General features: G+C 38.1%; 2 protein-coding genes and 1 long non-coding RNA gene across 5 annotated transcripts in view; 2 read left to right on the forward strand and 1 right to left on the reverse strand.

The window, feature by feature from the left end:
* ppfia3 (PTPRF interacting protein alpha 3) overlaps positions 1 to 5,517 on the forward strand; it is a 42,662-nt gene extending 37,145 nt beyond the window's left edge. The window contains exons 28-31 of one of the 2 annotated variants that reach the window (XM_008416424.2): positions 322 to 390; positions 465 to 627; positions 1,491 to 1,555; positions 2,988 to 5,517. In XM_008416424.2, the coding sequence (XP_008414646.1) occupies positions 322 to 390; positions 465 to 627; positions 1,491 to 1,546 (288 nt within the window). In that variant the 3' untranslated portion in view covers positions 1,547 to 1,555; positions 2,988 to 5,517. The remainder of the gene's footprint in view (positions 1 to 321; positions 391 to 464; positions 628 to 1,490; positions 1,556 to 2,987) is intronic. The other variant, XM_017306311.1, reaches the window with a different exon arrangement.
* Positions 5,518 to 6,233: 716 nt separating this feature from the next.
* On the forward strand, positions 6,234 to 21,243 carry LOC103468989 (uncharacterized). 2 transcript variants are annotated; one of them, XR_001776828.1, is made up of 3 exons: positions 6,234 to 6,523; positions 12,746 to 12,871; positions 20,615 to 21,243. It is a non-coding gene; the product is annotated as an uncharacterized LOC103468989 (long non-coding RNA). The 2 variants fall into 2 exon arrangements; XR_534283.2 differs by having other exon boundaries at positions 6,240 to 6,523; positions 20,671 to 21,243.
* Positions 10,574 to 22,702, reverse strand: ntf4 (neurotrophin 4). The gene is made up of 2 exons (XM_017306068.1): positions 22,260 to 22,702; positions 10,574 to 11,734 (listed from the first exon to the last, which is right to left on the reverse strand). The coding sequence occupies exon 2, from the start codon at positions 11,713 to 11,715 to the stop codon at positions 10,696 to 10,698; it is 1,020 nt and encodes a 339-aa protein (XP_017161557.1). The 5' UTR covers positions 11,716 to 11,734; positions 22,260 to 22,702; the 3' UTR covers positions 10,574 to 10,695.
* Between the last annotated feature and the right edge of the window lie 1,290 nt (positions 22,703 to 23,992).

Consider the following 23,992-nt stretch of genomic DNA (forward strand, 5'->3'; position numbering starts at 1 on the left):
TTTTTTCCAATATAAGATATACCCCGAAAGTAAGACATAGTGGGGCTTTTGGGGATAAAAAGAAAGTAAGACACTGTCTTACTTTCGGGGAAACACGGTAGTTTAGGTACGCTGAACGTGTCGTGTAGGTAACCCATAGCAACCCCAGCAGGTGCTGTAAACGGACCAACGCAGGCAGAAAAAACCCAGCATCCAAATAGATCTAAAATGTCACATCTGATTGGTTAAAATCCGGTTGGTTGTTTTCAGGAATCACAAATTTGAATTTAAAGTTGAGTCATGAAAAGCGTTTAAAAGATTTCTGTCTCTTCTCTCCCGCAGGCCAGACAGGTTCTGGAGCAGGAGTACAACTCCCTCATCTCCATGGGAACGGAGAGACGACCCGATGAGGTCAGAAGGTCTGGCTGTTTGAAAACGTCAGCGTTAGCGTCTTTATTTCACGTATCGGGTGTTTTTCTGGGCAGGATGGAACGAAGACGTTCACCCGCTCGCCCTCCTGGAGGAAGATGTTCAGGGAGAAAGACCTCCGGGGCGTGACCTCCGACTCCGCCGAGACGCTGCCCGCTAACTTCCGTGCCTCAGCCATCTCCACGCCCTCCGTCACCCTGAGGAAGGTTCAGAGCGACGGTGAGCCCGACCTTTCACCTCCGGAGCTCTCACGTTTAACTCCTTCACTGAAAAACTCACCAAGTGTTTTTGGAAATAAGACAAAACTAACTGATAAGTAACTTTTCAACAAGAAATAGCAGCTTATTTTAGGTCAATAATTCCTTAATATCGATAAAAAATTTGTCACTTGTAACATTTTCCTATGTTAAAAGTAAAATAATCAGCCAGCAGATCTAGTACTTTGTAAGATTTTGCTTCTTTGCAGTGTAAAACAGACTCTGTTAGCTAAAGGTAAGCTAAGACGCTAACTTCAATTCTGAGTTTACCTTTAGCTCACCTATAGTTAGCTAAAGGTAGTTGAGTTAGCTAAAGTTAAGCTAACTGAGTCTAGTTAAAGTCCTGATCTGTAACTTTTCATTATGGAAACAAAATTTCCCCAGAGTTTCAAATCTTTTTTCACTTTCAAATACTTTTTTTTAACCAACTTTATGGCGTCAATTTAGTTCCATACTTTATCTTACTGAAAAGTTACGTGTAAGTTAGTTTTATCTTATGTCAAGCACACTAAGATATTTACAATAGAAAGTAGACAAACTTGGTCATGTTTTGCGTTTTTTCGCTGCTACCTTACCTTTGCTCACGCGATGAGCATGTCTGGAATCAGGGCAAAAGGTGCAGTCACTAAAATATATAACCTGCTTTTATGTTACTCTACTATTAGCTTACCTCAGGAATTTGCTTCCTCCTTTAGCGGAGGAACTGACAATAACGAGGTGCAGACTCTTTAAAGTACCGAGGAATGTTATAATCCCTTTAATACTCCAGAAAGGTCACCGCTGTTACGTTAATGACGTTGTGTTTCTGTCTCCTGGTTTCCAAAGCAGCTAGCTCTGGTGCCCGGGGTGAATCTGCCTCAGTGAGGACGTACTCCTGTTGAGTCGCTGAGGTGAGAACATGTCAGTTAAACGGCCTAACAGGGTTCCTCCTGCGTGTGGCCGCTGACTTCTGTGCTGATGGCTTCCACATGTGTCGAGCGTTTGAACTCGTCGTTTGATGCATTTTGTTTGCTGTAGCTGACCTGTCTGGGACTTTTAGTACATTCCCCCCGAGGTCTTACATTTACTATTTACAGTTGTGGTTGGAGGTTTCCATAAACTCATCGTACGGCTTGAGTGTCGACGATGATTTGGGATTTTAATAATTTATTTTTATCTTTCTTTTTCTAGGTTTAAATTACTTAAATTACAGTAATGCATAAAACTTAAATACTTGAATGGTTGCTAGCCAAGAAGTTAGCTGTGCTAACCCTAAAACACTAAGCATAAACATTAGTTCTGCTAACGTTAAACTGCTACGCCAACACAGTATTTAGCGGGAGCTAATGCTAATGCTAATGCGCTAACTCCATTATTGTATTAGAACTATAATCAACTGAAAGTTTACAAAACAACTTTAGCGCGTTAGAATTGATCTGGAAAAATTAATTGTGGGGAAACAAAGTACGGTAAATGGCTAGGCTAAAAACTAGCTCTGCTGTTAGCGGATTCATGGAATTTATAGTTGATTTTCTGTAATCTACAGAGAGTCAAATACTTTTTATTTTTATTTGTGTAAAAATACATTGAAATAGTGCTGCTTTTACTTCAGTACAGTTTTTGGTTATTCTGTCCACCTTTGGTCACATTCAACTAGCTCTGCGCTGCTGCCTAGCAACCCCAGTTGAGCTCAGCCCCGTTACCTAGCAACCCAAGCAGAGTTCCAGTACATTTGGTTAGCTGGTTTTACAGTTGTATGTGCTGCCGGAAAAGACAAGTGTTTTGTTATTTGTCTTTAAATGCCAAAATTTCCACGTAACTTTATATTTCGGTCAACCTGATAATGTAAAATATTAAATAATTTTCATTTTCTCAGTATTTGAGTCGCCTTTTTACCAAATGCTTTTTTACGCTTGAGTAATCTCTTGGACGGCTACATTTTACTTTTACTTGAGTAAAAACATGTTGAAGTAGTGCTACTCTTTCCTGAGTACAATTTTTTGTTACTCTGCCCACCTGTTGTCACATTCGACTAGCATTCCGCCGTTACCTAGCAACCCCAGCCGAGCCCAGACCCATTACCTAGCAACCCCACCCGAGATCAGSCCCGTTACCTAGCAACCCCAGCYGAGCCCAGCCCCGTTACCTAGCAACCCAAGCGGATCTCCAGCACGTTTGGTTAGCTAGCTAACCACTGTATGTGCTGCTGGAAAAGAGAAGTGTTTTGTTGAAGCTGCTTTTTCAAACGTTCTAATGTGTCTTGCTTGTATGTGTGTTAATTATACGTTAAAAATAAAAGACACAGAGAACAATAATAATGAGTAAAGGTGTTTTTCTCCTCAGGGCGCTGGCTGCATTGGGACTAAAGGACCCTCTCGCTCATCCACGAAGAACGAAGCAGTGACTCTACCAACTAACCTAAACGTAAAACTGGCCACTCTGCAATAACAGTAGCAAAGGAAAATAGGGGGAAAATGACATGAAGAATGTATAAAGTTGTTCTCAGATTTAGCGGGTTGAATCGGACTGGCTGTTTTCTCTCTCCGTCTGTGTGTCCGGCGCCGTTCATCAGCTTACAGTTTCTAACCTCAGAATGTCTGCTCGACACCAAGGGCCGGGCCAGAACCTGGACTCATTGTTTAGTTCGGATCTAGAGGGTGCTAACGCTGAAAAGCGATTCTGGGAGACAGACAGATGTGTCGGAAGCGACACCGGCGCTCCTTTATTTCCGCTGGTGTTCGGTTTCAGCCGGCGCGGCCCCTTTTTGTTGGCCTGCCTGGTCCCCACCAGGATCGGGTGGTGTGGTAAAACACGGGTGAATTCAAACCACCGTTTATGTCCGACCACATCAGAGATCCATTGTCTGGTGGCACCTTGAAGGCGGATAGTGATCTCTTTTGAAAGGGGCATCAAAGGAGTGAATTTGGTGGAGCAAACTTTGTCACCAGAAGCTTTTATGGCCCTTAAATTGGTTTATGTTGGTTATTCAGACTGAAATAGATCAGTCTTTCACTCTAGAGGCAAAATCTTAAGCTGAAAAATTATATTTAAGCACATTTATTGAAAAGAGGCAACTTTACTGCTGCAGCACTTATTCACCACATCAGAGTATCAGAGCCAAGCTAAGAAAATTATTTTACAAAAATAAAGTCGTGAGTAGAAAGTAGAAATAATATTAGAACAATGTCATAATGTTATTAGAATAAAGTCAGAATATTACTAGAATAAAGTTGCAGTAATGTGAGATTAAAGTCTTACTTCAGTGGTAAGTCATAATATAGAATAAAGTTGTAAAATTACCAGAATAAAGTCGTAGTTATAGAAGAATAAAGTCAGAATATTTTGAGAATAAAGTTGTAATATTTCGAGAACAGTCAAAACATCAGAATCAGATTATTATCGGTAGCACCTGATGGATTTACTACAACTTTATTCTCGTAATATTTCGACTTTTCTCAAAGTGTTATGACTTTATTCTGACATTTTAACAAATTAAGTATTTCCTTATTCGTAAAACCAAAACCAAAGTATAAACTCCGGTGTAAATAAAGCAAAATTCATATTCTGCACAGTTTCAAACCTTCATTTGAATCTCAGCTTCTCCTAAAAACAGCCCAAGCACTTGAAATAAAAAAAAAAAAAAAACACAAAGATGTTTTTTGGCAATAAAATAATTATTTTTGGTGCCTTGAAAATGAACCGTTTCAAAATCGTCACACTTCGCCGTTACCTCACTGAGCTCCAGCATGATTGGTCAGCCGGGTTTACCTCTGTTTGTGCTTTACAATGGCTGCTGGAAAAGACAAGTGTTTTGTTGTTGACTTACCATTTAGAAATAACTTCCTGCGTTCTTATTGGTTGCGCAGGAGGCTCCACTTCTTGCTTTTCAAAGATGTACAGATGTATAATTGTGCATCAGTTTGCAGTCATTTTTATATGAGAGTGTAAAATTTGAGTTGGGGGCTGCAGCCAGCAGCAGCTTATTCAGACTCTCCTTTTTTTTCTTTGCTTGTGTTTTGGAACTACTGATTTAGTTTAAAGCTATGCTACGCTACGCTATGCTATGCTAGCTTGACAGTAGCCTCCAGTTTTACCCAGTAAGAACCAAGACTCCCACCAAGTCACTACGAAGTTTCCACTGGGAGTTTTTATGAGGACGGATCCGACAGAGAGACAAAAACAGCCGATCCGAGACGATGGAAAGCAAAAAAAAAAGAAAAATGTGAACAGAAGTTGGTCATCCTACTGCACACACAAGCCATAACAGGAAGGAAAAGCTGTCTGTGGAGGAGAGAGGGCAGCCTGACGAAGCCCAGAAAACAAAACCTTTAGCCTCTGTGTTTACGATGCATGTCCAATAACGACAATGACCTAAAAAAAATACATTTTTTTGGTAGTGAAGATGATATGAGGTGTCGTTAAAAAAATATATATCTGTATGATAAACCTACAGGGTGGGTCTGGGGCGGCTGGGTGGGGCTTCTGGGCGGCGGGAATCAAATTTGTAAGATGTGTGTATTTTTTTCAGTTGTATTTTATTATTTTTTTTACGATAACTATTTATTTTCTTCAGGTATGTATTGGATAAACGTATGTACATGTTCGGTTTCGTTCTTTGCTTCGTTTGGACGAGTTTCAAGAGTAAATATGAAAACATTGAGAATTGTCATTCAAATGCGCTAAATGTGTACATTTTGAGGAACAAATTGTGCAACAATTTAACAGATTTCCATGATTCCAGTGATAGTAATAAGATGAAAATATCTGAAAAATAAAGAATAATATTAATAATAATGACAATGATGATGATGAAAATGGTGATGTAAAAGAAAAAATAAATAAAGCAATCCAGGTGGATTTGCTGATAATCATGAAGTTCTTTGTTTTTATTGGTCTGTTTGGTTTTTTCTCTGTTTTTGGACTATAAGTGCTACATTAATAGCATAAGGCCAGGTTTTATGTTATTATTGCTCCATTACTTTATAAAAAATGTTTTATTTGGTTTCTTAGTTACGTAACAACAGAAAGAGTCCAGTTGAAATGTGCTGCATTTCTACTGACATTAAAATTTCACAAATAGGAATTCTAAAAATAAATGTGCATAATGGAAAAGCCAAACAAAAACAAATAATATATTTGAATAAAAATGCTGTTTTGCTAGGATGAGGTGATTTTTCTACATGCAATGACTTATAAGACAGAAAAAAAGGAGAAGTAAATTTCTCCAAAAAGACTTATAATTTATTTTTTTTGGAAAAAAAAACTCAGAAAAAAAAACTGAAATTTGCAACAAACTGAAATTTTGAGATTAATTTAATATATTTTCTATGTAAAAAGCTTTAAAAACTTTTCTGAGCTGGTAATTTGTTTTACTTTCAGAAATTTTCTGGGCTTCAAATCTAAAAAAATTTCAGAAATTTCCTAGAAAAAAACATTGATGTTTTTGCCTCAGGTTTTTTTTTTTTACACATTTTTTTCTCATTTAATAATTTTTCTATCTCCAGTAATCTTAATAAACTGTCATATTTTTCGGCAGTATGTATTTCGCAAAATTGCGACTTTAGCACGTTTTCCCCGCATCACGCAAGTCACGTGATCCACAACCGGATGTTACTACCGGGGGAAAAGATTCGGGCAGGAAGTGGCAGGGGGATGTTTTTTAATGACTCACTGAAAGAACGAACTTTTCCACGTGTGATTTTAATTTCGTCTCTTACTTAATGAAAAACATCACAATTGGTGTCACATAATTTATGACAAATTTTTGCGCACATTCGTAACAGAAACTCAGTTTTTGTCAACGATTCCCCGCAGCCGTCATTGATTCAGATGAAACATAATTTTAATAAGCAGAATGAAGCTTCAGGCCTTGGCAGCAGGTGGGTTTGATTATTTCAGCTTTCAGTAACTACAGACTCACATGTACATTCCTGTATTTGTGTATTTCTTTATTCTTTTTTTGGCATCATTAGATTTGCCAGCAAGAAACATAGCAAAACAACTGTCTGGGCTAGGAACTGAAATACCTGAGAACCCTTCGTAAAACACTTATCAGTGGATATTTTAATAATTCCATGCTTTGTTTTTCCTCATGTTTTTGTTCTGAAGCTTCCCTTAAGCTCAGCATTTAATTGTTTCCTGTTTTTGAATTTTTTTGTCACCTTCTGCTTTGAATCTTTGTTAATACTTTGAGGTTTAAACTTCGCTGGTTCCCTGTGACCTTTATCGGCCGTTTTTCCCACATTTTAACCTCATCATGTCCCCCGCACAACTGACCTTTATTCTGCTTATTAGACCCAGCTGTGTTCACCCCAGTTCTCATCACGCAGCCCAGTGTTTAGGTTTCTTTTGCTCTGACCTCATTTCCTGTTTGGGTTCTTCGTGTCATGTAAGATTTTTCCATTAAATCTTCACTTGAACTTCTGGACCCTCAACAAACATGATAGGAATAGTTATATGAAGTTTTAAAAGTACCTATTGCTTCCTTGAACAGGTTACGATTGGTCTATGGTCTATACAAAACATGTTCATAAAATATTTTACAAAAAAATAATTCTTGTATAATAATGATTTTAGTCTTTTCAGCTTCACCTGGAGCTGTTTTAGGGCGCCCTGTCACTGTAAATCCATGCCTTCCAACTCAACATTTACACTCGTATGTGAAAATGGCTGCAAACAAATGCAGCTGTACATATTTGAAAAGCAAAAGTGGAGCCTCCTGTACAACCAACAACAACAGCGGTAAAACCAGTTTACCAAACGTACTTGAGCTCAGTTTGGGTTGCTAGGAAACGGGCGGAACTCTGCTGAGGTTGCTAGGTAACGGCACAGTGAATGCTGAACTGTGTTTCATTCTAAAGGTTTTTTAAACCTTTTTCTTTCCGGGATCCAAAAAAACTGCAACTTATTGCCAAAAGCCACCTTTTCCTTCTTGTGAAGTGCTTGTTCTGATTTTAGAAGCAGTAGAAACCAAAATGGAAATACAAAAACGTGAACAATCTGAATTTTGCATTATTATAATACGTCCCCGACAGCTTTTGTATGTAATTATTTTTCTTCTGGAAAGGGAGAAACTTCCAGGAGAACTTTGAACCCTTCAGACCAGATGATACAATTTATATCATGTTTGTCTCTAGTTTTAGTTTCTGCCTCCATATTTTACCACGTTTGAATAATTCAAACATTTATCTTGGTTTGTCTTATAGTGAATTTGTTTATAGGTTTGGTTGTTCCTTCTTAATTGCGCTTTAACATAACCTGCACTTTTGTTGCTTTTAGTTCTGCTCTGTGTGTATAAATGCACTCTAAATAAATACTGATAATACATCTATAAATACTTTTTAAATGCATCTTAATCTTGTTATATTTAACACATTTGTAAACATATGTAGTCACTTAAATAATAAAGCAAATATTTCCAGCTTAAAAATGAAGTTTTCATTTTAAAATGAATATTTTTACCTGTTTAGAATGAAATTTAGAATTTAAATGAACTAAACAATTTAAACAAACTCAAAATCAGTGCAATGAAGAATTAAAAATCTAAGGATAAATGCATCAGAACAGTCTTCAGTCAGAGGCTACTTTTGATTTGTTGCACGACTGACTGCTACTGGAGATCCTTGCTGGTCAAAACTGAAGATCCTTAGATGATTTGAGTTGCATTTAATTTCCTTTTGGAGTAAATAAAGTATTTTTTGAAATGAGTTGAATTATCTCTGCAATAACAAATGGATAAATAAGTTTATTATGCCTTTTTTTTTAGCCTTACCTGCTTTGAAAACAATCTTAATGACGCGAACAAAGTAGTCTGATTTTTGTAGAGAAAGCACTTAAAAGTAAAAAAAATATATAGAAAAATAATAAATATAAGCAAAGAAGCACTAAAAATAAAACAAATGCATTGAAAACTAAATAAAAAATGCATTAAATGGTGCTCAAAAATATTAAAATACAAATGTCTTTTATTATCATATCATGTAATCAGATCTTCTTTAGGTGTCACATCATTTACAACCCAGATCCTGTAAAATTCACCCACAGCTGTAAGAGTTTGGAGCAGTGAAATGAAATCTCAGTAGGTGGCGCTCTTTGCTTTTACAAGGCCAGCGACCCAAAGGCTGGAATCATCATCAGACACCGGAGAGAGCTACTACTGCATGAAGACGTCTTCTATAAATACACACGGCGATACAGAAAAGGTATACTGGTGTCATGTTGTAGACACAGCAGGAAATATATTAATATCAAAGACATGCGTACATACTAGGCAAAAAATAACTTAGGTTATGAAAGATAAATCATACAAAAACAGTACTTCTTGGTGTAAAATCTCTATATACAGAGGTGGGTAGTAACTAGTTACATTTATTTGAAAAATATACTTTTAATTGAGTGATATAGTTCATAAAGTATTGCTATTCTTGAGCTAATTTCACTGAATTGTTTTTCTAATTTTCTGCCTGCTGAACCATTTGGCACTGGAAGTATTTCACCCTGTTCCAACAAAGTACTTTCGACTGTATTGGTTTCATAGCTTTATTTTTATTTGGAAAAATGCTTCATCTGCTGCCTCAGTCTGTTATTTTGTAATCATGATATTGAATTTTTTCACTTTAGTCTTTAAAATACCAGAATTTGGACACAACTTCACATTATCAATATTAAATCAGATGATCTGATCAGTCGATCTTGAGTAATTTCTTGGACTGTTTTTACTTTTACTTGAGTAAAAATATGCTGAATTTAGGGATGCATGTTATCAATTAATGAGTTGATAAGCAGCCATTTTGTTTAAAAACCTGAGTTTCCTTTTGTGTGAAGAAGGCTGGCCGTCTCTCCATTACACGAAGAGCTAAATTTGTCATAATATGCTGAATCAAAAACAGAAAAACATTGTAAAACTTTAGGAGTTTGTTGAATGTTTATATCTCTAAACAGAACCGCATAAAGTGCATCTTGCATGACTTTGGACCGCTTCTCTTTCCTGTTCTCGTATGGCTGTGCCATCTTTGTTTCTGTATCAACTGACTTGTTTTAGCATGACCAGCAGCGCTCTCTGCTGGATTGCAGCCAAACTGACTTAATCAATTTGAAGTAATTTTATCAATTGTTTGCATCCCTTGTTGAAGTCGGGCTACTCTTACTTGAGTACAATATTTGGGTTCTCTACTACAACGGCGTATTAGGGCCAAAGGAGTACATTTCTGCCAAGGAAACTCAAATTTTTAGATTAATCTCAAAAATTTTCTATATTATATAGAAACTATATATAGGAACTATATAGAAAATTTCTCAGATCTCAGAATTTGACTTTTTTTTCTGACAATTTTCCGACTGCTCACACTGAGAAACTTTCATCTTTTTTCTAGAAAATTTGATTCAAAATATGAAATTTCCTTCTTTTCTGGAAAATTTTAGATGGCTTTTAAGCAACATTTTGTGCAAATTTTCAACTCTTGATGCTAAGAGTTTTCTCAATATTTCCAGAAATGTTCTCTTTTTTAATTGGTCCTAAGACGCCATTGTTCTCTACCCATCCATCCATTTCCATCCATCCATCCATTTTCTTGCACCCTTTTTCCCTCAGTGGGGTCGGGAGGGGTGCTGGTGCCCATCTCCAGCCAACGTTTCGAGAGGCGGGGTCACCCTGGACAGGTCGCCAGTCTGTCGCAGGGCAACACAGAGACACACAGGACACACAACCATGCACACACACACTCACACCTAGGGGCAATTTGGAGAGGCCAATTAACCTTACAGTCATGTTTTTGGACTGTGGGAGGAAACCGGAGTACCCGGAGAAAACCCACCATGCACAGGGAGAACATGCAAACTCCATGCAGAAAGATCCCAGGCTGGGAATCGAACCCAGAACCTTCTTGCTGCAAGGCAACAGCTCTACCAACTGCGCCACTGTGCAGCCCTACCCACCTCTGTCTATATAACAGTTTCCCTAAAATCATTTAGCATTGAGGTCTTCTTGTTTTTTTGTAAAAGTCATAAAATGGAGGAAGGAGACAGAACGTCCAAACGGTCTTCCTTCCTTGCGTTAGACTCTCCTACGCCTCGTCATCACGTCCTTCCCCTGATTTGTTCTGGACAGCAGCACGCAGACGCAGGACGAGTCTATCCGGATCCACCGCCATCCCATCTTGTTCTTGGCGTCCTTGGAGAGCGCGCGGACGTACGACTGCTTCTCTCTGCACTCGCTCCGCCATTGTTTTTTATCCACGCCGAGGCAGCTGGCCCCGGCGACGCCGGCCGCCGCGGACCTCGCGCCCGCTCCCCGCGTCCTGCTCGAGCCGCTTTGCCCGTCGGGCCGGCGGCACCGCGTCTCGTAAAAGTACTGCTTGAGCGCGCCCGTCATTGTCTGGATCTGCGGGACGATGGTGACCCGCTCGCCGTGCGAGTCGATAGCCGTGGTTTTGTTGTTGACCCACGTGCTTTCCGACTCGCACACGGACTTCTCCCCCCTGCGGGTGTCTATCAGGTGTGAACGTTTGTCCCGTTTCACCGGGCGGTACGCCTCGTCGACGGGCTCCCTGTTGTAGTCCGCCCATGTCGGAGTCGGCGTGGTCCGGTCGGCGGCGCGATCACCGTGACCCTCTATGTCTCCGTCGCTGTCGTCCTCCATTAGCCCGTTCTCCAACATCAGCAGCAGCGGCGGATGCTCCGGTGGTGACGGCGAGGGCGAGAACAGGACGCGGGGATGTGCGTCCAGAAACATTTCGTCTATTTCCAGACCCAAACCGACATCTACGGCGGGGCTGTCCTCTGCTGCGCCTGTCCTAAAATGGCGCGACATCGAGTCCGAGTCGCCATCTTTCCTGCTGGCTTTGTAGTCCTTTGGTAGCGAGTTTTCCTGGGAAATTTCCTCGGTCCTGAGCGGTTCTTCTTCTTCTTCTTCTGCGGGAACGTCCGGACTGCTGAACGGTTCGTAGGTTATCTGGTTCTCCACTTCGGACGTGGAGGTTTGCTTACGATCCTCGCTGGGCTGCGCGGTCGCGGGGTTGTGAGGGAAGGGCAGGGCCGAGGCGATCACCATGGCAACCAGGGGAAGCCAGTGCATCACTCCCAGGACGTATCAGCTGGCAAGGAGAGGAGAGACGCGTTAATTCATATTTCAGCTTTCAGACTCCCTCCCCTTCATAATACATAAAAAAAAAGATACATCTTAGAACTTAATTTTTGCAAACTAAATGTCACAAACTTCACCCAAGACAATATCAGTGTCTTAGTTTCTGAAAAAGTGCTACAAACATTTAAAGTATTATTATAACTTTTTGAATTTGTGGACAGGGATGGCCAAAGCCTTTTTGGGGCCCTCAGCAGATTTAATTTGGGCCCCCCACACCAACATGTCAACACCAGATGCTTTGTCGTTGTCAGGCTACGGTGATCATTATTTGTATTTAGCTTACATTATACCAGTTTGGTATGACTGATGAGTTAACCTTACAGGAGTAGCAAACTAAAAAAAGTAAATAATTTTGAAACGCTGAACGGTATTTAAGTGTGCCACATTATTTTAAAGTAGGGCTGGATGATATGGCTAAAAAACATGTCCTGACATGAGCATTTCAAATCAATCTACTGATAATTATTGATTTGTTTTTGGTTTTAAATGTCTGAAATACTGTAAAAACTGTTTTATCCTCAGTTTTCACTCCGTTTTTTTTTTTTTTTTTTAAACAACGAGGAATGGTGGCAAAACCTAAAACTGCTGGTTTGCAAATTAGTGAACAAGTTGTTGCTAGGCAACAAAAGAGTGAGTGAGTTGCTAGGTAGCCAAAAGTTAACTATAAAAATAATATAGAAATCGTTTTTCCATGTGTAATATCATTTAGTTTGTATTATTCAATATTATTTTGAATATAAATATTTTTATCATGCTAGCTTGGTGCTCTTTGGGGCCCCCTAGTGGTGTGGGGGCCTCAAACAGCCATTTAACTCGCATCTACTTTGGGCCGGCTCTGGAAGCTTTGACAGTGAAACAAAGAGCCCCAATTAGGGTGTAAAACGAGTGTTTTTACTGGCGGCTCTAAGCTTTATGACTGCAGAGCTTCAGCTGCTGACGTATGGCTTTAAAATCTTGGCAGAACTTGTGGAAAAACAGGACCGAGAACAGAGAGATCGCACTTTTCTTCATGTGGAGCCCAGGAGGGGAACCTTGGAGATTCTGCTGAATGAGGAACTGACCTTCAAACGGAGACGCTGACAATCTGGTATGTGCTCAACTCAGACTCGTTAAATCAACGGAAGAGATCCAGAGAGAATAAATTAGTTTTGCTAATTCAGAGCTGTTGCTTTTTCCCCTGAAAATCTAAAGTTTCCTGTTTAAACGCGACCTATTATACTTCCTTGAACAGATTAGGATAGATCTACGGCCTGAAGCATCTTCATTACATTTAGTCGGCTCGGTTCAAAATGAGTTTTAGGGCCTCTTGTCATTTTACATCCAAATAATTTGCTGTTGGCTCAATATTTACACTCGCATGTAAAAATGGGTGCAAACAAATGAGAAATTGTACAACTCTGAGAAGCAGAAGTGGAGCCTCCTGCACAACCAACAAGAATCCAGTAAGTGGTTTCTGGATGGTAAGTCAACAATAAAACACTTCTCTTTTCCAGCAGCCATTATGCAGCGCATGCAGAGATGAAACCAGCTGACCAAATGTGCTGGAGCTCAGTTTGGGTTGCTAGGTGACGGGCAGAGTTTACTTGCAGAGTGTTACTGATACTTTGTGACGTTACATTCTGAAGTTTTCTGAAACGGTTCACCACAAAGCAGAAGCGGCAGAGATCAAAATGAAAGTACAAAGACGTGCAAAATGTGAATTTCTTACAAAGAATTGTGTTGATTTTTACCAGGATTTATGTGAAATATGCTCTTAGATGAACAAAAGTGCCTTTCACGCAAAAAAAAAAGAAAACTTAAGAAGGTAAATAAATATACTTTTATGCTTTATGAGGACAGAAAGACACTAGAAAGAAAGAAAGGAAACTTTTCTCAATCCACGATCAAAGCTTTCATTTTTTTGTACAATTATTTCCTCTGATTTTTTGATGCTGTGCAGCTGGAAGGATTTTTACTCCTACTTTTTTACTTTAGGATAACTGTTACAATGCGTAACTATGGCAACAAGGTGTCTGTGTTTGTTTATTTTGTTCAGGAGGATCTTATTAGCATCTTAAAAGCTCAATTAATACTTTAACTATGACCTCAAACCCTGGAGGAGTTGGAAATAGAAATTCAAACCATTTCATCCATCCATCACAACGGGTCGGGATCGTATCCCAGACTTCATCTTTCTAACCTGACAGATTTAACGAGGCGCAGCAAAAGCAAATGAGGTGGATTAGCAGAGTTTCTCAACAACTGATGGTGTCGTCCAGGACATTTTGCAATGAAATATCACCTCTGCTGCCTGATGTTGAGCTGCCATTCATGGCTGTAATGAGACTGTCTTCAGTCAGAGGTCTCTTCAGAATGGTTGCAAAACTGACTGCTACTGGAGATCTCTCCTCTTTGAAGATGCTTGGGTGACATGACTTGAACTTAAATTCCCCTTTTCAGTTGACCTGAATTGAATTATCTTTTAAAATTAAAAATACAAAAATAAGTTGTTTTTTGAACTTTACTACTAAAATGTTAAAAACAAACACAGTATTCTGTTTTCTTAAGAATTTTTCTTACAGATTTCCTTTTTTTCCCTATTTTGCTGGCCATATTTGTGTCTTGCGGTTGAGGGCTGCACAGGATCATTTCAAGGGCCACAGAATGGCCCCCAGACCAACTTTGAACTCCCTTTGACTTAAAGCAACACTTTAAAAAATAAATTCCTTAACAGCAACACTGCAAAAAACGCAGATTTTAAGTACTTTTGGTAAAGTTTCTAGTGCAAATATCTTTGTACACTTTAAAAAATGGCAAAACTTTCCAGTTAGAAATAAGAGTTTAAGTTGATAATTATTTAATATTGATGAAAAAATACTGGCTGTAAGTGAAATAATCTGCCAGTGGAACCAGTGCTTTTTGCTTTAATCAATATTAAGCAATTATTTACTCATATTGCTGAATAGTTACTTGTAAGTTAGTTTTGTCTTATTTCAAGTGGATTAAGATATTTGCACTAGAAACTACCAAAAATACAAAATATTTGTGTGTGGAGGGGGGGGTTCATTGCTGCTGAAGAGAAATTTTATCCCAGCAATAAATAGAAGCTTATTTTGAGTCAATAATCGCTTAATATTGATTAAAATTTAAAAAGTACTTGTTCCACTGGCAGATCATTTCACTTAGCAAGAACTTTTTCATCAATATTAAGGAATTACTCGCTTAAAAAAGCTACTTTTTGCTCAAAAGTTACTTGTAAGCTGGTTTCCAGTGAACATGAAAACACAGAACGTCGTTATTTCTGCGTTTTGACATTGTTTTACCTGGAAGCTGAACTTGTGAGCACAGGACGGAGGTTTAATTTACGTCAAATCTAAAAGGCGCCGCTTCTTTTTGCCAGTAGCTCTTGTAAGACTCGACAGGATTTTAGTTGTACCTCAAACACCAGATCACACGACGACTAAACCTCAGGTATCCTCGCTGAACTCAGCCGCAGGGCGACTCTGTTCTTCTCTGGAATGGCAAGCGACTGATTCATTAGGCTGAATGAGCTTCCGTTATTGAGAGATGGCAGCATTAGTAAATATCCTGCATGCCATAGCCTGCATCGTTTCAGCTGTAACTGTTATTACAATCGGAGCCAATACCGACTCCCAGCGCGCTCCCAGGAGCAGTGATAACGGTTACACAGCCATCAAAAATGTAAACATTTCCCGGGACGGAGACGGACGCTCTCAGCCGTCCGTGAGTCTGTGTGCATGAAATGAAGCGCAGCGAGGCGGGAAGGCATGATTCATCCGCATTTCAACACGAGGTTGCCCTCTGACTAACACGACAAATATTCCAGTCACCCCCGTCTTTGTGGCAGCCACAGCGGGCTTTCATTCAGGCGGCACACACACTGCAAAAACACGAAATCAAGCCAAGTGTCTTTAATTTATAACGCTAATATATTAGTACACTTGAAATGAGACAAAACTAACTTGCAGGTAACTTTTTAGCAAGATAGGAGGTCAAATAATACTTATGGTCAGTAATTACTTAATATTGATAAAGAACTAGTTCCACTGTATAAGTGAAATATTTAATCAATATTGAGGGATTAACTTAAAACAAGCTACTATATCTTGTTGAAAAGTTACTTGTAAATTAGTTTTGTCTAATTTCAAGTGTACCAAGATGTTTGTACTAGAAACTAGACCAAAAACACTTTGTAAGATTTTTTTTTGCAGTGTAGTCAAATTAAACGGTCAATAAAATCAAATAAAACAGAATTGATTCATTTGTGCTACTGCTGCACTGCAAAAACACAAATCCTTAAAGTATTTTTGGTTTTCTTTCTAGTAAACTTGAAATAAGACAAATAAGAGAAATAAGTTTTCATCAAGATAACTTGTTTTAAACCAATATTTCCCTAATATTGATTAAAATTGGCAGATTATTTGACTTAACGAGACATTTTCATACAACTGAAATAATCTGGCAGTGGAACTAGAACTTTTAAATCAACATAAAGGAAGTCTTGACTTAAACTACTGTAGGTGGCTAAAAAGCTACATAAGCCATTTTTGTCTTATTTCAAGTGTAAGACATTTGACCAAAAATACCTGCTAAAGGTTTGTATTTTTACAGTGTAGTAAATAAAGTCCAGGAACAAGTTGGTCAAAAAAAATGCATGAAACCAGAATCGAGTCACTTAGTTTTGTTTTCTAAGTGTACTGATTTAAAAGTAACTATTTTTAACAAGTTATATGAACTTGTTTTAAGTCAATAATTATTTCATGTATGATGAGACTTTTGTACTAGAAACTTGACCAAAAATACTTGGTAATTTGTTTTGTGTTTTTGCAGTGTAGCAAATAAAGACCAGGAACAAGTTGATCAAAAATGCTCAAAATCTTTAAGACAAAAATGACTTAAAAATAACTTAGCAAGATATGAGTTTGTTTTAAGTCAATAATTACTTAATATTGATAAAGTTCTAGTTTTATTGGTACATTTCTCTTTATAACTTGGGAAAAATGTGTTATTATAAGTGATGAACTGGTAAGTTTTAAATGAATGTTTTACTGAAAACGGGCTCCTATTTCTTGCTGAAGTTACTTGTAAGTTAGTTTTCTCTTATTTAAAGTGTACCATGTTTGCACTAGAATCTAGATGAAACCACTGTTTTCTGTTTTTGCAGTGCATCGGCCTACGCAGCGTCGATTTTGTTGTTTGCGAGTAGAAAGAGCTGAAACGGTCGGAATGACGGGAATGTCAGCGACGCATAACTGGAGCGCCGATCGTAGTTTCCTCGGGCTGCGGGGAGCCGGGCGCAAAACGCAGGTGGACGAGAGATAAAAAGTGAGGGAGTTGCTGCGATGACTGAGTGGATGTATCGTCAGCCGCGCCCCGGACACGATGCTTGTAGCAGCAGGGGACGGGACCAGGTTCTGGTTACCATCCAGTAACCTCGGGTGCTCCGCGTGCCTTCTGATGGCGACGATAAATCACATCAAACCAGCAACTGATCCATCCAGTCTGCCAAATTTCACTTGTGACGACGGGAAAATTTGCATATAAGCAGCAACTGTTGACAGATCTCTAAATGATGGAGAAGCGTGCGAGTTGGGTGGTGCTGAGCCAGGATTCCAGCATTTTCTGACTATTAATGACTCAACGTTGCAGGTTTTGATTATAGAAAATTAACTAGTTGGGTTTTTGTTACTGAAATGACCCACAAACAGAGCCAGCCCAAGATATATGCAAGTTAAGCGGCTCCTTAAGGCCTCCACACCACCAGGGGGCCCTCAATAGCATCAAGCTAGCACGAATAATCAATTAATTGAGATAAATTAGATTATTGAAATAATTGTCAACTAATTAATTGGTGAACGAGGCTCTAGAAAGCAAAAAAAAGATGATTGCTGGAAGAACAACATATTTGGAGCAATTATGAAGCCAAAACTGTACAAAAATATCAAGTTCAAGATAAAAAAAAAAACACTTTCTGCAAATATGTTCCACCCAGAAGTCTTCAAATGGCATAGTTTAAGCTAAAGAAATGCTATGTTACTGCATTTCAGGCAATGAAACTTTTATTTAAAAAAAGGATTGTTATTTATTTGTATTTTTTAATATTGTATAAAAAACAAAATATGGTTAAAGTTGGTAAATGAAAAATTTGCAGAATGTGCCAAACGTTTTTATCCAATTTCTCATCAGAAAAATCAATTATCTAAATAATCGTCTGTTGATAGAATCTAGTAATTTACCAGCCATAATGATGCTGGTGTGATGCAAGCTAAATACAAATTATGCTAATGTTAGAAACATAGATTAGCTTAGCATCTAGTGTTGACATGTTAGTATGGGGGCCCCAAATGTTGAAGGCCCCCAAAAATGCTTTGGCCGGCCCTGGACCTTATGAACGGGTGCAGGGCCGTGTTTTGGGTCCTGTACAGTAACTGTTTTATTCTACATTTATATCAAGGATCGTGATGTTTGTGACGTTAGATTTGTAAAAATTTAGCTCTAAGATGTTTTTTTGTTGTTGTTATTTTTGTAAATCTGTGTCTGAATGGCTGTTATCATTTCTGTTCTGCCGAACCGGATCAGTACTTTGTCTCCACCAGACAGTGAAATGTCAAACAGTTACAAATTAATTCAGATGGAAAACGAATGCCAACGTCAATTTTAAGTCCTGCAACATATTCCTAATTAAATTTAGGTCTGGACTTTGACTAGGCCGCTCTAACAGTAGATTTGCTTGTTTGTGAACCTCCATCTCAGTCTTTAATGTTTTGAATCCTATTACTGATTTCCATCAACTTCTACCTAGGAACGCATTCCCACAGCATTATCCTGCCACTACTATGTTCCTCAACTATTCTGGAAATTCAGGCACTAAAATTTTTATTTTTTTAGTTGTATGTTACATAAACCATGAATCACACTGCAAAAACTCAAACTTTACTCAAGTTTTGATTAAATTTCTAGTTCAAATATCTTAGTACATTTGAATTAAGACAAAACTGACTTAGAAGTAATTTTTAACAAGATATTGGAGCTTATTTAAAAACAATAATTCTTAATATTGATTAAAAATCACTAGTTCTACTTGGAAACAAATTCAATTACAACAATACATTTTTCCCATGTTATAAATGAAATGATCTGCTAGTGGAACTATCAATATTAAATTACTTAAAACAAGCTTTTATATCTTGCTGAAAAGTTACTTCTAAGTTAGTTTTAACATAGTTTTTACAGTGTAAAACTGCTGAAATTGGCTCAAATCAGGACTGGAAGATGATTCTTTAAAGAACAGGTTGATTTTCTATAAATAAAAGTAATTTTCCTGTCAAATATCCAGTTTAAAACCATGAAAAGACAGTAAAATTTCTTACTTTGATTTTGTTTATCAGCAAATTTTGATTAAAAACTCAGGTTTGATGTAGCAAATTAAAGGTAGATGTTGATATTTGAGCTTTAATCGCTGTTTATTTGACAAAAATTAATGTCTTAAACAACATAATTGTGAGTAAACTCCAGAAGAATCGCTGCTCATCCAGACCTGAGCCCATCCTGACCTCTCCAGCTTTTCTCAGGCTGTTGAAAGCAGACAGGCAGGTTTTTCCCCCCGTAAGTGTTGTTTTTGTAAAAAAGCGGCGGCACTTCATCGCCGCGCTCCATTTGCCACAATGTCGCGCATCATTTAGCCGCGGCGCTAACCGACGACCCAACCGGGCTCCAGAAAGTCCAGCCCTCCTCTCCCGCCTGATCTCCACGTTTGATTTTATTTTAAAAGAAAAGAAAAGTAAAAAAAACAAAACAAACCCTGAACCAAACATGACCAGAAGGCCTCCATTCATTTCAGTGATCTTATTGTTTGCATTAGCCAGACGATGACTGCAGATTAATTGGACGTCTTGCATGAAAATGTTCAGAAACAGAAGAAGTTTGAACATTCCTGCTTCTTTTAACTCTTTAATTACCTTTTGTGTGAGTAAATATGATAAAAATTCTCCCTCCTTACATACACTGGAAAATGAGAATGGAGCCACAACTTCACAAAATCAAGTTATTTCGTAAAATGTAATCAAAATTTTTTGTCAAACTTCATTTGTTTAACATTATAACTTCATAAATTTACTTGGTTAAACTTAATTTGATTACTTCTTTAATTGTAATCCAACAAAATTTCAACAAATTTACCAGATTTTTTTTCTTTTTTGAACAAACATTTAAAGTATTCGTCTGTATTCAGACAAATTTAGATTAAAATGTTAACATTTTGATTAATTTGAATAACAATTTCCTTGTTACAAAAGAAAAACAAAACTGAAACAAAAAACAAACTTCTTGCAGGATGTTTCGTTGCAAAAATTATTCACAAATCATAACAGATTTTAACGGAATTTTATATTTATATTCACTGTAAAAACACAAAATTGTACCAAGTATTTTTGGTCTAGTTTCTTGTCCAAATATCTTAATGCACTCAAAAAAGTAAAAACTAACTAAGTAGTAACTTTTCACCAGGATATAGGATCTTGTTTTAATTCTTTCAAATTGATTTAAAGTTACTTGTCAGTTTTGTCTTTTTCTTACTTGCACTAGAAACTAGATTTAAATACTTGGTAAGACTTTGTGTTTTTGCAGTGTAAAGGCTTTAAAGTTGCGCACTAATAAAAATGTGAAGTGTTTATTTTGCAGAGATGTCCAGTAGCTGCAGCTCAGTCAGACTGGATGGAGATTATTCATAAACCTGAGTTTTCTGGTGTTGCCACAGATTCTGAGCTGGGTTTTGACTAGGCCATTCTAATGCATGATCATAGTTCGATTTAACTCACTCTGTATGTTTCAGGGTGAAACTCGAGGTACTTTCAGGTTCGCCTTATCTGTGTCTAACGTTCCCCACAGCATGATGCTGCCACGCTGCTGTGAATCCCTGCAGCTCCTCCAGAGTTACAAAACACATCGAACTTCATGGAGAAACATGGAAAACGTGGAGCTGATATGAACGTTTTCATGGAAACGGTGGTGAGAAGCGGCGAGCAGACGCCATAAAGCAGCGGAGGCTGCTGCTCGTTGCTAGTCGGCCTCCTCCTGCGCGGCTAACGTCAGCCTGACGGCCCCATGATGCGCTCTGCGTGCTTAGAGTTGCGGCTGCGCCCCGTCCCGCGCTAATCTGGACTCTTTGAAGTTGTGCAACTCAAGGAGCTGCAAGAAACTGAAGCAGTTCCCTCTAAAAACTGGATGCAAAAATATTTTCTCCTACTCAATAAATGCATCAGAGCTAAGAAATCCCACCTCTTTTGAGCCATAAATGCATCACCAGCAGCATGGATTTTCTTTTACTTTCCTGTAAGCCCATAAAGGTGAAGAGCAAATACTTTCATGCATAAACGAATAACATCCAGCAATTCATTTTTCTGGATTCTCTCTTGCAAATAATCTTAATTTCTATTTTATGGATTAAAAATCTGTAATAAAGTCGTTACAGTCTCTTTATTAAGCTTTTTATTTGCTTTCAGATGTTTCCATGTTCACCCAAAGAGATGAACAAGTTTTTAAATTTAAGACTTTGACACTAAAAGCTAATTGATTTGATAGTTTTTAATCCTGAAAAAGTTCCAGTTTTTAAATCTTGGGAAAATGGATGACTTTAAGCTATAAAGAACAGAAACTTTCCACCAAAACAGATTTTTTTTAATCTCTGAAAAGGCAGAAGATTAATCAAAAGATTATTTTCTGAATGTGTTTGGGTTACATTAAAAAGATTTTATAATTTTTGGATCAACTTTTGCAATTTAAACACATTCCACGTGGTTTTGGTTTCACTTAACAGGTTTTTTTATTCTATTTTTGCACATTTTTGTTTAGAAATCCTCTAAAAATCAGACGTTTGCACTTCTGCATGTTTCTAATTTAGTGACATGGAAAAAAAAAAAAAAACAATCCAGGTTAATGTTTGGCGTCCCGCAGTGCAAACACCCAAATCATTCAAGCTTTGTTTCAATCCATGCAGAGACCCCCACCTATAAGAGGAAAAAACTCTTTCCTTGCGCTGTTCGCACTTGCATTTTTTCGCTAAAAAGCGGAATGCCACCCACAGCGCCAGCTCGGCCCATTATCTTGCTGACAAGCCGGAGTTTAGACATCAACTCGGCGATGTGTGTGTGTGATCTACCTGCGGGTTGGGACCGTGACTCAGTAGCTCTCACCTCACCTGAGTGACTGCCAAAGAAAACAAAATGCGCAGCAGCCTAAAAAGGCGCAAGACGGCCAAGATAAATGCAGAAATGAAGTGGGAGAAATGCCGCAACAGAAACTCGCCAGAAGAATAAAGCCACACAGCGTGCATGTCTCCGCATGTCTGAACACGAAGAAAATGGATAATTAAAGTTTATGGAGCTAAATGTGTTTGTTTTTCTAGCAGTTTGCATTAGTTTAAAACATTTATTCATGTGAATAATAACAGTAATAATAAAGATGAGTTCTATGCGTACCGTTTAGGTGAGATCCGGACCCCGCGTCCTTCCAGCTGACACCACATTGATTATTGAGTCCTGTCGCCTGTTGCTCAACTGGTTTCTTTAAAAAAAAAATACTCAAAAATCACTTTCACTTGGAAACACTGGATACAAACTCAAACATTTCTTTCTCCTTTTAGTAATCCGTGACATCGCATGCATGCAAAGAGAGAAACCCACTTGGAGAAGAATGGAATAAATAAAAGTAGCGCAGCTTAATAAACTATTTAAAAAAAACAAACTCCTGTTCTCCAGGGAACGCTTCCAATGAAAGGAGGGGGAAAAATGCGACGTGGGAAGTTTTAAAAATGGAATTGAGCCTCGAAATATTCCCACATGTTGGTCCTCCGTGAGGGGCGCTTTCTCGGAAAGTGTGTTTCAGTTCAAATAGGTGAGCGAGTGGAGCTGGGGAAGAAGTTCGGCTAATGTTTTATGGCTCTGAGCTCCGCCTGAAACCCGCGCTGCAAGCTAGCTCAAGCTACCAGCATCACTTCCGGTTTGGAACTTCTGAATAAAACTCGTTTCAGAACGACGGCTGTGTAGGAGCGACGAAGTGCTTTTATTTTTTTAGCTGAAATAGGGCACTTCCGGTGTTAAATGCTAACTTGATTCGGCTAACTTTTTTTTCAGGGAGGGGGAATACAGGAAAATTAAACGAGGAACATTTGTTCAAGTCATACAACAAATGTAAACTGTTAAAATAACACAAGCACATCCGGTCAGAAGTTTACATACACCCATCACGGAAGTTATTTATTCGAAGATTGCGTTTGACGTTTTTATTTAAAAAGTGACTCAAGTATGTCATTTACAAATTCAAATATTTTCATAGTAATAATTGGTTGCAAAAGTTTATTTTGGATTTTCTCAAGTGGTGCTGAAAGTTTTAGAGGCAGAGTTTTCAAAGTGTGGCCTGAGGGCCATTTGTGGCGCCTGGGAAGATTTTGTGCGGACCCTGATTGTAATTCAAGAATGATCAAAAATGTACTTTTTAATTAGCATAAAATTATTACTAATTAAATCAAATGTGAAGTGCTACGGAAGTGTTTAATTTCCAAACATAGTAAAGGAATTCAGGATCAGCATCTCATCATATTAAACTATGTTCCTGCGACGGATCATGACTTCATAAAAAGGCATCTTATCACTACGTTTCTTCTGGATGACACTCAAATATCCTGCAAGCTGTTGCAGTTTTACTGTTACGACTTTTCTCATTGGAACGAGAAGACATTTTGGTTTTAATGAGCTATAAATCTCTTAATAAAACTTGTTTAAACGAGATTTATATCTGACAATAAAGACAAAGTGCTTTAACAAGATACTGCTCCTGAATTCATTTTGTAGTTCTGGCAGTTAAATGTTTCTGTAAGTATACATGTTTTAAAAGGGCACTGAAGTTTTGTTGTGGCCAAAATTGTTGTTTTTTTAAATTTATTCTTCACCTCAACGAATATGTGTTTAAAAAAAGATGTTTGCTGCATTTCCAATAAAAAACTTTGTTCTGCTAAATTTGAAAAAACAAAATTTTGCAACTGCAGTGTTTCCATTAACTAAGAAACACAATTAAAATCACACATGAATAAGTTTGTTCATGCAGTAAATCACTAAAAATCATGCAGCGCCTTCGTCCTTCTACCACTTCCTGTCGTCGTCTTCTTCATTTTTTCCAGCAGTAGCAACATCTGGTTGTTGATCACATGACTTGT

Source organism: Poecilia reticulata, linkage group LG8, assembly GCF_000633615.1.
Source record: "Poecilia reticulata strain Guanapo linkage group LG8, Guppy_female_1.0+MT, whole genome shotgun sequence".
NCBI classification, from domain to species: domain Eukaryota; kingdom Metazoa; phylum Chordata; class Actinopteri; order Cyprinodontiformes; family Poeciliidae; genus Poecilia; species Poecilia reticulata.